Genomic DNA, 16,153 nt, shown 5'->3' with positions numbered 1-16,153 from the left:
AGATGTTAAACTCCATTTTCTCAGGGATATTGTCTCAAAACAACTTGTCAAGATTGTGAAGATATCCACTGAGATCAACCCAGCTGATATGATGACTAAGGTCATACCCGTGAGCAAGTTCACTTCAGCCTTGAACTTGCTTGGCATCAAGATGGGAATCCCTTAGAGCTAAAGCTAAGGCAGCATTGTCTAATCCACTGAACCCTGTTTCGGAATAAGAAGTCAAGGTGGAGAATTGTGAAGAATGTGACTTCTTTCCTCAACCAATCAAAAGATTAGCAAAATAACAGCTCATAGTAATTTGTTGTTTTCAGTTGCATCTATATTTTTTCTAGTTGCATCTGCGTGGACACCAGTAAGCTGTAACAGACTAACTAATTGTTGTTAGTTACAGTTAGTTTCTGTTTGTCTCTTTAGTTCTTATATCTCGACCCTATATATAGTTTTAGGCCTGATTAACCTAAGTGTATTCAATTTCTGAGAGTTTTGACTGAAAGCAAGAACTGTGTTGTAATACTCTAGTGAGAGAGTGTTTCAAGAGAAGTTGAATGAGTGTTGTTGTAATCTTGAGAGTTTGGAGGGTGTAATCTAGTTTCAGATATAGTGGATTTGACTTAGGTATTGCTGTCTAGCCTTGGATGTAGGATCAACCAAACTGGTTGTATCTGAACCAAGTATTTTTGGTGTTCTTTCTTTTGTGTTTTACTTTTGATTATTTTGGGTTTGTTTAATTGTCTATTACTTGTTATTTTTTGTTGCTATTCTTTGTGCACTATATTAGCTGTGTTGTGCAGGTCCTAATCAACCCCAACAACTAGTACCTTTAAAAAGTTTTAAGAGTTTTTGCTTCAGTTTTAAATTGTCACCTTTTTCTGTAACAATGTATGATATGGGAACTGGGCAAGACCCATTCATTCTTTATAGTATTCTTAATAGAATTATTATTAGCTAAAAGAATAAAAATGACATTAGTACTTATGTCCAAAATATATATAATCAACTTCACTTTTAAGAATTTCATTTTTTAGGATATACGATCATTTATCACATGAATGAAAAGAGAGATTCTTTCATTGTGCAAAATGACAAAACACAGTTAATCTAAATCGTGGCCTAATAAGCTAAAAAAATATTAGTAGGGAAGGGAAGGCAAAGGTAATACCAAAAGAAAAGTGGGTTTTTCTTCACACTGACATTGGCCCTCTCTAGTAATGATTCTAGGTGAATGCTCTTTTTCTGAAGAAAAAAAATGAACATTTTTTCAGATAAAAATTTTCTTTGTAACATGATTACCTACACTGACCCTAATCACAAACAACAACTATTTTCTGAGAAAGTTAAAAAATCTGCACAGCACAGAGTACAGTGTATACCATTTCCATCACTGTTTTTAAGTAAAATCTTCCATTTGATATAACTTAACAATATCACTCCACAATAAAACAAAACTGTCTTGTAAGTTGTAACTTCCGTGAACATATATAATTTATATAAATATATACGTATTCATACATACAAATGCATTTTCAGTAAGAAAGGTCACAACTCATGCCCCTTTGCTTTGCTGAAATGCTGACGCAGCCCCACAAATACACTGCCAGAGCCCAGAAAGTTAGAGAGAGACTGAGAGAGCGTCTGTAATAACATCTCCATTGCTTTTACTCAAAATAAAAAGAAAAAAAAGAAAGAATAGAGATTTTATAATAATTATATCAATGCAAATTTTTATGGCAGGGTTTCAAAAAGAGCACTGTGAGTAGTATTCTTTTATGTTTTTAATGCGTGTGTAGTAACTTAGAATATTATATAAATTTTTAGAAATTTTTTAATAATTTATTATACTAAAAATTAATTTAAAAACAAATTGTTGCATTATAAATTATTTAAATTATTTTAAAAATTTACAAAAAACACTGTAATAAAAAAAAATAGCTCCGAAATTTTTTTCAGGTCTTATATACACCTCGAGTCCCTTTTTTTGAAGCCCCTCCAATAAAGTACTCCTTAATAATCTCTCTCTCATGAAGCCTGAACGGACAAAAGTTGAAGTAATAATAATTACAAATTACAGTAACCTTCTTCTCTATTTCTCTTTACTCTTTATATAGTGCCACCCACTCCGAAACATTTTCAGCTACCTTTCAAACTCTTTCTCTCTCTCTCTCTCTCTCTCTATTACTCTGTCTCTCAAGGTTGTTTCTTGTTTTGATAGGACAATGGCATGGAAGAAAACAGTTGCAATGGCTTTAGTAGTGATAGTAGTAGTTGTATGTTGTTTCATTGCCAAGACTGAAGCTTTTGCTTCTGTCTCTCCCTCTCCCTCTCCCTCTCCCTCTCAGCGTGACAAAATTAGTCGTCTTCCTGGTCAACCCGAAGTCGGTTTCCAGCAGTATTCGGGTTATGTGACCGTTGATGACAACAACAAGAGAGCTCTCTTCTACTACTTTGCTGAAGCTGAAATTGATCCACATACCAAGCCTCTTGTGCTCTGGCTCAATGGAGGTCTCACCTCACTTCCCCACTTTCTTTCTTTCTTTCACTCTTATCTTCACAAGCTGTAAAATAAGTGTTTTTCATGGTTTTGTGTTTTTTCAGGGCCTGGCTGTTCTTCTTTGGGAGTTGGTGCATTTTCTGAAAACGGGCCATTTAGGCCTAGTGGGGCGGTTTTAGTGAGGAATGAATATAGCTGGAACAGAGGTACCAGTACAAACATTACTCTTTACCTATTCAAAATGTTAAACTTTTGCTTTTGTTTTGTTTGTTGAAATCTTTGTTCATCGATATATGCAGAAGCAAACATGTTATATTTGGAGACACCAATTGGAGTTGGCTTCTCTTATTCAGCTGATTCCTCCTCTTATGAGACTGTAAATGACAAAATCACAGGCATGTCTTGTCTTATCTTATCTCACGTCTCACTACTTTTCATTCTTAAAACTTTCTTACTGTTTTTTTCACTCAAAAGATAATTTCTTGTATTTTCTTGCATAATAAGCCTTGAAGTACTAGGTAGAAAACTAGAACAACCCTTTTGTGTTTATCTATATAAAGAGAGAAGGGGAAAAATGGATAAATAGATAGAACACAGTTCCTATACCCCAAGATTCAAGTCAACTTTTCTTCACATTTCTCTTTATTTATTTCAAGAAAAAAGAGCAATGTTTTCCACGAAAGTGCCGTTGGAATTCTTTTGTTTTCTTTCCACGGTAAAGGGGCGGGACAATACTTGATGATACCCTCGTTCGTTCCATAGCTTCTCTTTTATCTTTTTCTTCCTCTACTTTACAGTTTGTCATGTTCACTGCTGACTGTGGATATTTTGTCTTTTTTCCCTTTCTTAGTTGGCTAAAAGCTCACCTTTTATAGTAAAAAAAATATTTATACCTCTCTTTTTATTTCTCTCTTTAGCCAAAGACAACCTGGTGTTTTTACACAGATGGTTACTCAAATTCCCCGAGTTCGGTAACAGAAGCTTGTATATCACTGGAGAAAGCTATGCAGGTATCATCTTTGACTTAACAACCATTTTTATTACTGCTCACATAATAATAATAATACTTCTCTCTTTTCATTTATAGGTCACTATGTTCCACAGCTGGCTGAACTCATGCTCCAATTCAACAAGAAGAAAAAAATATTCAATTTAAAAGGCATTGCTGTGAGTAGCAGTAAAAAGAAAAATCATCATAATTATCAAGAGCAAGTATTATGTATGTATATATATCTATATGATTGTGTTTTTTTGGTTTGTTTGGTTTGGCTTTGCAGCTGGGTAATCCTGTGTTAGAGTTTGCCACTGATTTTAACTCAAGGGCCGAGTTCATATGGTCTCATGGACTCATATCAGATTCAACGTACAGAATGTTCACTTCTTCATGCAACTACTCACGTTTTGTGAGCGAGTACTACAGAGGCTCAGTTTCACCTATCTGTTCGAGGGTGATGAACCAAGTTGGTAAAGAAACAAGTAGATTTGTTGACAAGTACGATGTCACTCTTGATGTTTGCATATCATCTGTCTTTGCACAATCAAAGGTTATTAGTCCCCAGGTAAAGAAAAAAATGATTATGATTATGACTATGACCATCTGTCAACTATCAATTCAGTTGTCGTTTGTGTACATATCAACAGACTTCTTATTGTCGTTTTTGTTTTGGCAGCAAGTTGCTGAGACCATAGACGTGTGTGTTGAAGATGAAACTGTCAACTATCTTAACAGGCAAGACGTACGGAACGCTCTTCATGCACGGCTTGTTGGAGTTCGTCGTTGGGCGGTTTGCAGCAGGTATATATATATTTATTTATGTATATATTCATTTTCTTACTGTACTTTTAGATTAAGGACAAGTTCAGAGTTATTTGGTTTAATTAGTCTTCGTAACAGTGTTTTGGATTATGAGCTCTTGGACTTGGAAATACCAACAATCACAATCGTTGGTAAACTCATCAAGGCAGGAATTCCAGTCTTGGTATACAGGTATATGTATATGATTTTTTCTCCTTTACTCTCTTTAAGTGAATGCCATTTACATTAAAGTAACTCTCTCGCTTTAATTGTCTTCTTATTATGTTTTCAGTGGTGACCAAGATTCTGTCATTCCCTTGACTGGAAGTAGAACCTTAGTACATGGGCTTGCCAAGCAGTTGAGTCTGAAAACCACTGTGCCATACAGAGTCTGGTTTGAAGGGCAGCAGGTGATATTTCATTTAATATATGTTTTTAACAAAAAAAAAAAAGATAAGATCAGCTTTCAAATGTGCATCTTTATTAGAATTTGGTATGTTTATAAAAAATATGAGTTTGCTCCACTCATGAGCCTATCCAAACTGATTCAAACGGCGAGCTCTTTATTTTTTTTTAAAAAAAATAAAAGAAATAGAAACTAGGTGATTTTTAGCAATATCAACTTATATTTGATGTGTTTTTTCACTTTTAGGTTGGTGGGTGGACTCAAGTTTATGGTAACGTACTTTCTTTTGCCACCATTAGAGGAGCATCACATGAAGCTCCATTTTCTCAGCCTGAGAGATCACTTGTGCTATTCAAATCCTTTTTGCAAGGAAGACCTTTACCTGAAGCATTTTGATAATCTTTTTTGAAATCCCGGGTTTAGTAATTTGTAAAGTGAAGTTTGATTTTCAGTGATTAACTTGAATTTTTTTTTTTTTTGGTTCTTGCTCTGTTGCACAGAATCATTCCACACTCTGGAATCATCTGAATTTGTAAAAATCTCAAAAGAAGAAGAAGAAACAAGTGTTTTTGTTGTCATTATTGGAACTGTATTTATATTATAAACGATTCAAAACAACTGATCATGTTACTAAACTTATCATACAAGTCCACAAGAGAGTGCATTTTTTTCTTTTTTTCACAATGGGATTTCATTCAACATAAAGAATAATATCTTGGTCAACAAGTTCTCAACGGATTATTAGAACTAGAACAGTTGGAAACTACAACAGGGGCTTCAACCTCCATAGTCATACGGCTGAATTTGAATGCAAATATGGGCTTTGATAACATCACAGCTGCACTGGTCGAATGATCCATGGTAGTGGCACTACTACTACTACTTCTGGACTCGTGATGTTCTGAACATGGTTCCAATTCACTGATTCTCGACACAGACACTTTTGTTGGATGGACTGCTCGCACTCTAATTTATGAAAACATAACAGACAAAGGAACCCATTAAAAAGCAGTCTTTATGAATCAAATTGATTGATAAAAGTTGAAAAAAATAATGAAAGAGAAACCTGCACTGAATCTTGCAAGAATACTTGAACAAGTCTGGAGTATATTCTGTACGGCCGCTACAATGTCATAATAACACAATTTAGTGAAAATGCCAATATCAGCTATGAACTCAAAGCCATTTAGAGAAATGTACCTAAAGCTTGGAAGAGACATTTTAATGGTTGGCCCCATCCACTTGTCCAAACTCGATGCAGCAGGCACTGCCATTAGGAAGAAGAATGATGTGATGACAATAAAATTCTTAGTATATAAATATATTTTTTAATGGTTGTATTAATCAACTAAACTCATGAAACGAGGGCTACAGTCCAGTTATTTTTTTTTTTTTCTTAAGTACAACGACAACTTCGTTACTTAATCTAGGAACAAAATTACTAGAAATCACAATGAGCAGAACAAAGAAGAGCTTTGACTTCTCTCTTCAGAATAAAGAAGTAAAGCCTTTTTAAATTTTAAAATCAATGATAAAAGAGACAAACTAACCGGGTGATACAATACATAGGTTATTCCACTTATTACCCGTAAGTTTTAAGATGAAACCTTTACGTGTCATTCTATACTAAACATCTACAAGCATAGCAATAAAACAGCTTACTCATAACTACTCAAAAAGGGATCGTGAGGAAGCATTAACATATAGTCCAAAAAAAATAAAATGATATCTTTGCGTATCCATTTTAGACCCGTCAAGCACTGTTGAATATTCTCTGTCCATACATATCTAAATCTATGTCAATATATATATGTTTTCATATTAAAAGTAAGAAAAAGGGTGGCCTATCTACAATTGGCATATATATCAACAACAATTGCAACTGACCTAATGTGGTAGTAAGGTTAAAAGAGCAGCTATCTTCTACACAAGGACTTTTGACTTCAGTCACTTGGACATCCATGAAATCTCTCGAATTAGAGGAAGTGGTAGTTGTAGTATTCATACCAATCATATCTAAAAATCCAATGCTTTTGTTACTTTTTTTCTTTGGCATTGCTGTAATTCTCTGTTCAAAACAAAAACATGCTAACATCAAGGTCTAATTTGCGTGAGAATTTGGATTGTTAAATATCAACCTTAAATATATAATTATATATGTATTTGCATAAGTATAAGCCTAGGAAATGTTGCTAAATGTTGACTACAGAAATAGGAAAATTTAAACACATAGACCAACCTTTGAGAACCGTGCCACATGACTTGGAAGCCCTACTTCCTGCAAGAGATGGCAGCAACCAATGTCAGGATTATGAAACAGAAACCCAAAAGCCTTACTCCATGTGACCATGACCATATTTTGTGTTCATGTAAAATTCAGTGGCTTTTGATAGAGTTTCTCAATCAAATGTTTTATAGTCTACTTTGATGTTCAAACAGCCGTATTTTAGAATTGGTGACGAGAGTTTTGTAGCCCCCCACCTTTCGTCCATGTTCACAAGCTTCATTACTGTTCACAAACACCTTAGTGGCCCATCTGTTGATTAAATTGCATAACAAAGTAGTTAATGGCCTCTGGTACATTTGTATTTCAATAATAAATAAATAACAGTGTTTTAGGTGGGATAAAACTTGACCGATTCACAGATGCAAGAATGTGACTATTTATTGTCAAGCACTGTCAACTTGCCTAGTTGCATAGTGCACTTGTATTAAACTATACACTAATGCATTTACTTTATATGCAAAAAGGCAATTCATTGGCACCACTATGAATATTTAAACATTTTGTTATTATTAACTGATACATACATAATCTCCTTTTTTAGAAGGGAAACGTTTTAAAGTCGTAAGCATCCACTTCAATTTTTGTTTTTCTATTTTCAAGCAATTTAGCTTAAATATCTGTGTCGTGCCCGACTTGTAAAGGTTTCATCTTTTTACTTACTATGAAAGCATATTGCGCATCAGAAGTGAAAGTCAGAGATACTTTGATATGATTCATGTCACACTCAGGCCCTAACAAGATTTTTATTCTATTTTAAGGGACATGTCACATAACAAGATTTTTATGATATGAATATTATAATAATGAAGCAACTTACGCGCAAGATGTTGGTGGGTTCCATACAAGCCCCGCAATCACAACGAGCTGAGGAAGACAGTGATTAAAAGCGTTGGTTATATAGGTTCAATGAACTCAAATAGGGTGGAAGAAATGAGTGTATGTGGGGCATAACTTAATATTGAATCGAGTGCTCAATTATGGAGTTTCATCTCGTAATCGTCTTATAAGTTGTTAAAAACAATCTTATATACAAACCTCATCAAAGGCTCCAGCCGGACTGTCCTCATAGTTGGCTAGAAAGAACCCTCCCAAAGTATACCTGCGAAAGGGAAATACTACAGAGCTGAATCATGAACTAATATCTTAAATGTAAAATTGTTACAAGGTAGGTGATGAAAAAACAAACATACCCAAATGCTTCAACCAGTCTGAACTCTTTAGGGATGCATGCTCTAGCAGTTTCTGCTTTGACAAGATGGAGTTGATACGATGCACTGGCAAGGAAGGAAAGCACAACCCTTTTGAGAAAACAGATCAAATATAAAGAAGACATCAGAAACGATGTCAATGAGGTAGTAGTGGAAGTTATAAGGTACTTGCCTTCCTTTGAATATCCATGGAGGTTTGCCAAAGCCAGAGGAATTTCTTGTTTTGCCAATCTCCATGGATAACGTTAATAATACCTGAAAATAAAAGAGCAACTGAATCAAAAGCCTCCATTTGAAAATGTTCGTGAGTTGGGGTAAGAAGAAAGGGAAAGTAACAATGATGCCACCAACCAAAATATCAAATAATGAATGAGTAGTAGTAGTAGTCAAGAGCAGGAAGGAAGGTTGGGTTTTGGATTTGATTTGCCACTTTTGAAATGAGTTTGTAATAATTCAGAAAGAAAGAAAGAGAAACTTACCTTTAAGAGATGAAATTGAAAAGAAGAGCCCAACAATGGCCGGCGACCTTAGAGAAAGAAAAGCCACCCAGAAGAGTAGAGTTGAGTCAGAAAATATGAAAGATAGAGATATATATATTTATGGAAAGAGAAACTACCGACAGAGAAGGGTGGTTGATGAGTTGAACTGGGACAAATTAGAAGCCGTAGAATGGGATAGGATAGGATTATATAAATATTATTTGCATAAAAAGCCAAAGGCGAAGCCCACAAGATTTGGTTTGGCGCCAACTGAAATTAGCATCACACCAACAATTAGTAATACCATTCATTCAATTCATTCATTCCTACAACTTGCCAAAACCACCTCTATCCTCTCTTTCTCTCCTGAACTTGGGATTCAATAATGAATTTATGATTGTATTATTATTCTTTCTTATATCTGTACGGCACATTATTATGCAGCCACATACTCTTTTTTTATTTATTTTTTAATATTATTATTTGTTTCTCCTCAGCCACACACACACGCAACACAACTTCTAATCTATTCTATTACTCTTTAATAATCAATTTCTCAAATTTTGGATCCATTTATCTAATTCTATTATAAATAAAAACAATAGTAGTTTAAGATGATATGTTACTTTCAGTTCATTCCATCCAGTTATGTAAATGCTAAAACCTTAAAAACTTTACTTACCAAATCAGCCATAAAAATCAAAGGATTTTCACCTTTTTTTTTTCCATTACTATTTTTTAACATTATTATGATATTACAGTTTGACCAGTCTATTTTTCAACTTTGGTCAATCTATAACTACCTTTCCTTTTTCTTTTTTAATGTTTTTCTATAAATAATAATAATAAATTATTAAAAGTTAGATTTGGGATGGCAATAACTAATTTATTTTAATTTAAGAATGTTAAGTTGACTACATAGGACCAATTGAATTGGGTTTGTGTTCCTCTGTTTTTGATTCAGAATATTGAACATAGCCCTAGCTTTCATTCATTCCTAAAAATGGAGGCTTCTTTTCGTTCCGGCGGATTCACAGCACCCTGCAACTTTCCATCTCAACAAAATCCACATTCCCTCTTTCCCTCCCGCTCCTTCCTGGGCTGCCCATCTCGATCCTTATCTACAATAGTGGAGAATGCAGCTAAAAACGGAGCTTTAAGGATCAAGGGCAACAAGAAGGGGATTCAAGCTGTGCTTGGACAACGACAATTAGATGAAGAAGTAGAGCATGATTCGGACGCAGGAGCATTAAGTTGCGTAATGAAGTTTGGTGGGTCATCAGTAGCTTCAGCTGAGAGAATTAGGGAGATAGTTCAACTCGTTCTCAGTTTTCCAGAAGAAAACCCCATTGTTGTTCTTTCTGCTATGGGAAAAACCACCAACAATCTCCTACTTGTAATACCCTTTTCTTATTTCTTGCTATTTTTAATAAAAAAGATTAATTTTTTTCATGTGGTATTAGTTATAGTATTGAATTTCCATTGATGCATACACACACACACACACATATATATATATATATATATATAAATACATAGGCTGGGGAGAAAGCAGTTGGTTGTGGCGTTTCAAATGCATCAGAAATCAAAGAGTTGAGCTTCATAAAAGAGCTGCATCTCAGGTTTGATCTCTTGCATTCTAGTATTTTCTTTTGTTACAGTTATTATGTATAGTGATTTATAGAGCTTTCCTTTCTTTTATTCAGGACTGTTGATGAACTTGAAGTTGATCGCTCTGTTATCTCTGGTGAGGTTCATTTATAATGCTATTGCTACTGGGGTTTTATTTTATATACCATATAAATAAATATTCTAACACACCTTTCATCTGGAAGGTTGTTTTTACTTTGTAAATGAGTCTTGGAATTATAATACTGGTTGCAGAACATTTGGAAGAACTGGAACAACTTTTGAAAGGAATAGCTATGATGAAAGAATTAACTCTTCGCACCAGAGATTATTTAGTTTCTTTCGGAGAATGCATGTCCACAAGAATATTTGCTGCTTATCTCAATAAGATTGGTGTAAAAGCTCGCCAAGTATGTACTTTCTGATTATGAATCTTTAGCGGTTTTAGTGGTTTTTGCTACTTTTGTGTTTTAGTGGAAATCAAACTTTTTTGTTTTTTTTTTCAGTTACATTTGTGTAGATGATTTGGAGAAAATGCAATCAAGTTAATTTTTGCATTGGAGTTATTTAGTGAACTAATTATATTTGGTTCAAGCTAACTCTAAAATGGCGAGGTTCCACCTCTGTCTATTATGACCTTTGCCTCTGCTTTTTGTGTTTTGCAGTATGATGCATTTGACATTGGTTTCATAACCACAGACGACTTCACAAATGCAGATATCTTAGAAGCAACTTACCCTGCTGTGGCTAAAAGGTTACATGGTGATTGGATTGCTGATCCTGCAATCCCAGTTGTTACTGGCTTCCTTGGAAAGGTTGCTAGCTGCTACATCTGTTTGTCTAGCCTTGAGTTTAGATGATTCGTTCATAGAAGGATTGCACTTTACTTGTTTAGAGTTTACTATCTGGGAATATGAAATGGATCAATGTTTTTACTGTAGGGTTGGAAATCTTGTGCAGTTACTACCTTGGGTAGGGGCGGTAGCGATTTGTCCGCCACTACTATTGGTAAAGCTCTTGGCTTACGAGAAATTCAGGTTAGACTAGAGTTGCTATGCATGGTTTATTGGTGGCATTTATGTAAGGTCTATTAGATTTATATCTGCTATTCTTTGGATGGAGCTAAGTTGGGAATACATACAAGAGAATTTATGTACAAATTATCAATTCTTTTAACTTGTAGCATTTTTATGCTAACATTGTTTTGCAATATTGATAAATGAACAAACTACCAGCGTAGTTCACATTTTTTAATAGGTGTGGAAGGATGTTGATGGTGTATTGACCTGCGATCCCAGCATTTATCCGAGTGCAAAGCCTGTGCCTGTTTTGACTTTTGATGAAGCAGCTGAGCTTGCATACTTCGGTGCTCAGGTTAGGATATGTTGCTGTTTAATGTTACATTTTTTTTCCCACTTTTTAAATTTTTCTATTAAATTTTAATTGGCTGTAATATCGGAATGAAATAACAAGTAAATTAACTAAAGTTATTAAATGAATGGAATTAATAGAAGAAAACAAGAGCTACTTTTGATTTTAGTGGGTATGTTATTTTACAATGAATTTGCAGGTTTTGCATCCCCAATCCATGAGACCAGCAAGAGAAGGTGATATTCCTGTTAGGGTAAAAAATTCATACAATCCAAAAGCTCCTGGCACACTCATCACTAAAACCAGAGATATGACAGAGGTTTGTGGTAGTTGAATTTGCTGCCAACATAAAAGTGAAGCATTGAGATGACTTCAAATGTAGTTGATTCTTTTCTTCTCTCTTTTTTCCTAAATAAATAAATTTCAGGCTGTTCTAACCAGCATAGTTTTGAAGCGTAATGTTACGATGCTGGATATTGTGAGTACACGCATGCTTGGTCAAGTTGGGTTCCTTGCAAAGGTGAGAATGAGACATTTGTGTATTGCTAATTGTTTATGATGCTTTGTTCTGGTGATTTAACTGCAATTTGCGTGGTGTTTGCAGGTTTTCTCAATCTTCGAGGATTTGGGCATTTCGGTAGATGTTGTTGCTACTAGTGAAGTCAGTTTATCTTTGACATTGGATCCTGCAAAACTCTGGAGCAGAGATCTAATCCAGCAGGCAAGCATATGATGTGTTTTCCGATCTAGAGCACATAAACCTGTCCTCAGATTGTTTGTTGCAATGGATCAAATAAAGTATTGCCTTCTCATGCAGGAACTTGACAATGTAGAGGAAGAGCTTGAAAAAATTGCACACGTGAAACTTTTGCAGCATAGATCAATCATCTCTCTTATCGGGAATGTTCAGCGTTCTTCGTTGATTCTTGAGAAGGTGCTGGCTTTTTTTTGTTCTCTCTGGGATTTAGAGGAGACTATTACTAATGTTACAATTTTATCATAATAATAATAATGCACTCTTACTTTATTGCAGGCGTTTCATGTTCTTAGGACACATGATGTCAATGTTCAAATGATTTCACAAGGCGCATCCAAGGCGTGTTTTGTCATTATTGCTTTTCTTTTCATCAATCTGTTTTTTTTTCTTGGAAAATATTAGTGATCATATGGTCATTTTGTTTATTTACTTAGCAGGTGAACATATCGATGATTGTAAATGACAGTGAAGCTGAAAGATGTATCGAGGCCCTTCACCAGACCTTCTTCGAGAGTGGTAAAATAACAGAAGAGAATGGGTCCTTCGCAGATGGCCTTTGTGACGTTTTGGTCGCCTAATACCAATACTAATACTCATAGCCTTCCCTTTTTTATTTTTCCTCTCTTTAAGGCGTATCATTCAGTTTCATTTTTGGTTATAAAAGTTAAAACATTGCAAAACGTTAGTAGTTGATTTGTAATAGCCAGTGGAAACAAGACAGTATGCATGCCAATATCAATATGCATACTCTGCCTTTCACTACACATTACTCTTAACATTCCTTTATTTACTTGGAGCATCTATGTTGTGGCAAGGAAATGCTATATTTTTACATAATATAATGATGATTAAAAATCTCGTCTAATATAATACACTAAATGTTAGGAAATTTCTTTGGTATGACCTTCAAAAAGTGTCATATTGTAGGGCTCTTTTGTGTTATCAACCTTTGAACAGTTTTCGGTACGATTTTTTTTATGACAATGTATATTGTAGTTATTTATAGCATCTTGCAAATTTTCAGAAAATTCTGAATAATTTACAGTGCCGAAAACTAAGTTTAAACATGCTATTTTCCACGCGCATAAAAAAATTAGTCACGCGTGCAATAATCTATTTTCGGCACTGTAAATTATTCAGAATTTTTTGAAAATTTGCAGGATGCTCTAAATAACTACAATATACATGGTCATAAAAAAAAATCGCACCGAAAACTATCCACGGATTGAGAACACAAAAGAGCCCTACGGTAGGGTTCTTTTTGAGAGCTCTACCATAGAATTATCCTAAATGTTATATTTTGAATAAATACTTGTTGAAATTACCAATCAACTTCATTATTTTATATTTATTTATTTAAAATTTATCGTACATTTATTGAATATTATTGTCTTTTATATCATTAATTTTTAAATATTATTGTCAGCAGAGAGATGCCACGGCTGCTCTTGAAGTAGCCATTCAGTTGGCTCGAGGACAGGCTGCGCCAACCTCTCAACCGGATCAACCACCAAATGCACCACCACAACGGGCCCCCAATCCGAGTCCTCCTCTCCAGCTAGCAAGCCCACAAAGTCCGAAGCAGCCACCTATTGCTCAAGATGATGTCCCAGTTTGGGATCTTGAGCAACAACCACCCTCTTAAGTTGGTCGCGACAATCCCCAACGCCAGAGGCAAAATGGGGCCGGGCAGCCGCCTTGTAGCCCTAGACGCCCAGGGGGCGACGAGCCAAATCCTCCGAGCAGGGGGCAACGTCCTTTTGCCAACAGAAGGCATAACGAGTCAAGCTCTGCGGTCAGGGGCTCCCCACGGCATAATAATGCATGGGGACCCATTGACCAACACATGCCTCCCCCTGACGCTCGGGAGATCCTAGCCAGAGGAGGAAACAGCATGACCAGCAGGTCGCGCCATAGTCGACCACAATTTAGAGATGGTCATGACTATAATGAGGTCGATTTGGGTAGGAGGAATGCTGGTCGAGGGCATGAGGAAAGAGGTGGAGACAGAAACCCCCCACCAAGAGAAAACAGGCCTGCGAGCCATAACGCTGGGGGGCAACCCCGACAGAATAACATCTTTGATCGGCTAGGTGCCAGGGAACAAAGGCGTAGGGATGATGACTTGAGGGACATACTCAACGACCGTCGCGAGAGGCACGATGAGTACGCTCCTCCAGCACCGGTCGCCCTAGCGATCCTAGATGCGGTTCAGGCTCAAATCGATGCACTGAACTAGGCGGCACAACAGCTGGTCGGGAGCCGGACATCATACATAGAGTACGATCGGAGGAGAGGCACTCCATTTGTACAAAGGATTGCTGTGGCAGAAACGCCCAACAAGTTCAAAATGTCAGTCTTGCCGAACTTTGATGGGTACGGGGACCCAGTATCTCATGTCAACAAGTTTGAGATACAAATAGATATTCAGAAGGTGTCGAACGATGCCCGTTGCAGGATCTTCCCCGCCACTCTATCCGACACTGCCTAGGAGTGGTTCTTTAAGTTCCCTCCTGCTAGTATAGTATCGTGGGAAATGTTCGTAAAGGAATTTTATGGACAATTCTACGCGGGTCGTGTATACCCCACTGAGGCCAACCAGTTGGTTGAGATACGCCAAAAAGAGGGAGAGCCCCTGAAGGAGTACGTCCAGCGCTTCATGTGAGCAGCAGCTGGAGCCAAAACAGTGGGCGACGAGGGAAAGATGATGGCCCTGACTGCTGGGGTTAGGCGCCATTCTCCACTCTGGAACAACCTGAGAGAGAATGGGGTAAAGAGTACCCAGGAGTTTCTGGATCGAGCTGATCAGTACATCAAGCTCGAGGATGCGATCGCCAACGAGGGGAAGTCCCCCAAGAAAGACAAGGGACCGAAGGAGGATCCCGCCAAAGCCACCAACATGTCGGATAAACCCAATGGCAACGACAAAGGCAACGGGAACGGAAATGGCAGAAATGGTGGAAAAAGGGCGGGTAATGAGCCGTCAACATCTGAAAATAAACGCCCCAAAGGCAATAGATATGAGCCGAGATTCCCCAACTATACGGCCCTTGTCGAAAGTAGAGCAAAGGTCTACCAGGTGACCAGCTCTAATTTCCCTTATAAGCGACCCGCACCTATAAGGAATGATATCTCCAAGAGAGATACAACAAAATTCTGTCGTTTTCACAACGACTACTGACATGACACCAACGAGTGTAACCAATTGAAAGATGAAATTGAGTTCCTGATCAGGCAGGGACATCTAAGGAGATACGTACGAGCCGCAAAAGGGTCTCAGCGAGAGGCTCAGGGTGGCAACGAGCAGGCACCTGCACACCAACGCTCGCCACCTTTACAGCCAGCTCCTATGGCAGGTACGTTACTCACCATCTGTGGCGGCCCACACCTTGTAGGGGACAGTGGGAAGGCAAGGGAGTGATACGCTCGAACCTTACGCCACGACCAGGACATCGAGATGATGAGTGTGGAGGATCGAGCACCAAAGAAAGCTTGAACAGAAGAGGAGTTGATAACCTTCTCTGAAGACGATGCTCAGCACATCCGATTCCTACACTCCGATCCGCTGGTCGTTGACGTCCAAATCGCCAACATGATGGTTAAAAGGGTGTTGGTTGACACAGGAAGCTCAGTCAACATCTTGTATAAGTCTTCACTGGAAAGAATGCAGTTGTCCATCAAGGGCTTTGAGACGTGCAACCAAACCATATATGGTTTTTCTGGCGAAGGG

The 16,153-nt window shown here is 37.0% G+C and overlaps 3 protein-coding genes across 5 annotated transcripts; 2 read left to right on the top strand and 1 right to left on the bottom strand.

The window, feature by feature from the left end:
• The first annotated feature begins 2,130 nt into the window (after nucleotides 1–2,130).
• On the top strand, nucleotides 2,131–5,273 carry LOC133822397 (serine carboxypeptidase-like 45). The gene is made up of 10 exons (XM_062254721.1): nucleotides 2,131–2,502; nucleotides 2,596–2,697; nucleotides 2,791–2,886; nucleotides 3,409–3,501; nucleotides 3,579–3,658; nucleotides 3,769–4,050; nucleotides 4,162–4,286; nucleotides 4,386–4,478; nucleotides 4,579–4,696; nucleotides 4,939–5,273. Exons 1-10 carry the CDS (start codon nucleotides 2,217–2,219, stop codon nucleotides 5,086–5,088), a joined length of 1,425 nt encoding a protein of 474 aa, XP_062110705.1. The 5' UTR covers nucleotides 2,131–2,216; the 3' UTR covers nucleotides 5,089–5,273.
• On the bottom strand, nucleotides 5,259–9,028 carry LOC133822398 (protein NEOXANTHIN-DEFICIENT 1). Of its 2 annotated transcripts, none has more exons than XM_062254722.1 (12): nucleotides 8,804–9,028; nucleotides 8,667–8,713; nucleotides 8,360–8,442; nucleotides 8,170–8,253; nucleotides 8,015–8,078; nucleotides 7,797–7,843; nucleotides 7,174–7,228; nucleotides 6,932–6,970; nucleotides 6,580–6,760; nucleotides 5,893–5,959; nucleotides 5,759–5,815; nucleotides 5,259–5,658 (listed from the first exon to the last, which is right to left on the bottom strand). In XM_062254722.1, exons 3-12 carry the CDS (start codon nucleotides 8,422–8,424, stop codon nucleotides 5,412–5,414), a joined length of 906 nt encoding a protein of 301 aa, XP_062110706.1. In that variant the 5' UTR covers nucleotides 8,425–8,442; nucleotides 8,667–8,713; nucleotides 8,804–9,028; the 3' UTR covers nucleotides 5,259–5,411. The 2 variants fall into 2 exon arrangements, with proteins under 2 accessions (XP_062110706.1, XP_062110707.1); XM_062254723.1 differs by having other exon boundaries at nucleotides 8,808–9,028.
• A 515-nt stretch (nucleotides 9,029–9,543) lies between these two features.
• Nucleotides 9,544–13,290, top strand: LOC133822396 (aspartokinase 1, chloroplastic-like). 2 transcript variants are annotated; one of them, XM_062254719.1, is made up of 13 exons: nucleotides 9,544–10,062; nucleotides 10,206–10,288; nucleotides 10,373–10,413; nucleotides 10,551–10,705; nucleotides 10,961–11,110; nucleotides 11,237–11,332; nucleotides 11,553–11,669; nucleotides 11,866–11,985; nucleotides 12,094–12,186; nucleotides 12,271–12,387; nucleotides 12,484–12,600; nucleotides 12,700–12,762; nucleotides 12,858–13,290. In XM_062254719.1, the coding sequence occupies exons 1-13, from the start codon at nucleotides 9,670–9,672 to the stop codon at nucleotides 12,999–13,001; spliced, it is 1,689 nt and encodes a 562-aa protein (XP_062110703.1). In that variant the 5' UTR covers nucleotides 9,544–9,669; the 3' UTR covers nucleotides 13,002–13,290. The 2 variants fall into 2 exon arrangements, with proteins under 2 accessions (XP_062110703.1, XP_062110704.1); XM_062254720.1 differs by having other exon boundaries at nucleotides 9,548–10,062; nucleotides 12,861–13,290.
• The last annotated feature ends 2,863 nt before the right edge of the window (nucleotides 13,291–16,153 follow it).

This window comes from Humulus lupulus, chromosome 3, assembly GCF_963169125.1.
Source record: "Humulus lupulus chromosome 3, drHumLupu1.1, whole genome shotgun sequence".
Classification (NCBI taxonomy): Eukaryota; Viridiplantae; Streptophyta; class Magnoliopsida; order Rosales; family Cannabaceae; genus Humulus; species Humulus lupulus.
This window is presented reverse-complemented; position numbering and strand designations above follow the sequence as displayed.

What these genes read in the sequence shown, in the direction of transcription:
- LOC133822397 (XM_062254721.1), top strand. Translation starts at nt 2,217, where the DNA reads ATGGCATGGAAGAAAACAGTTGCAATGGCTTTAGTAGTGATAGTAGTA. An exon ending in TGTAAATGACAAAATCACAG is followed by an intron (nt 2,887 to 3,408) that starts GCATGTCTTGTC and finishes TTCTCTCTTTAG; the next exon opens with CCAAAGACAACCTGGTGTTT. An exon ending in TCAATTTAAAAGGCATTGCT is followed by an intron (nt 3,659 to 3,768) that starts GTGAGTAGCAGT and finishes TTGGCTTTGCAG; the next exon opens with CTGGGTAATCCTGTGTTAGA.
- LOC133822398 (XM_062254722.1), bottom strand. Translation starts at nt 8,424, where the DNA reads ATGGAGATTGGCAAAACAAGAAATTCCTCTGGCTTTGGCAAACCTCCA. An exon ending in TAACCTTACTACCACATTAG is followed by an intron (nt 5,960 to 6,579) that starts GTCAGTTGCAAT and finishes TCCTAATGGCAG; the next exon opens with TGCCTGCTGCATCGAGTTTG. An exon ending in ATGTCTCTTCCAAGCTTTAG is followed by an intron (nt 5,816 to 5,892) that starts GTACATTTCTCT and finishes ATGACATTGTAG; the next exon opens with CGGCCGTACAGAATATACTC.
- LOC133822396 (XM_062254719.1), top strand. Translation starts at nt 9,670, where the DNA reads ATGGAGGCTTCTTTTCGTTCCGGCGGATTCACAGCACCCTGCAACTTT. An exon ending in AAACCAGAGATATGACAGAG is followed by an intron (nt 11,986 to 12,093) that starts GTTTGTGGTAGT and finishes AATAAATTTCAG; the next exon opens with GCTGTTCTAACCAGCATAGT. An exon ending in AAGTTGGGTTCCTTGCAAAG is followed by an intron (nt 12,187 to 12,270) that starts GTGAGAATGAGA and finishes TGGTGTTTGCAG; the next exon opens with GTTTTCTCAATCTTCGAGGA.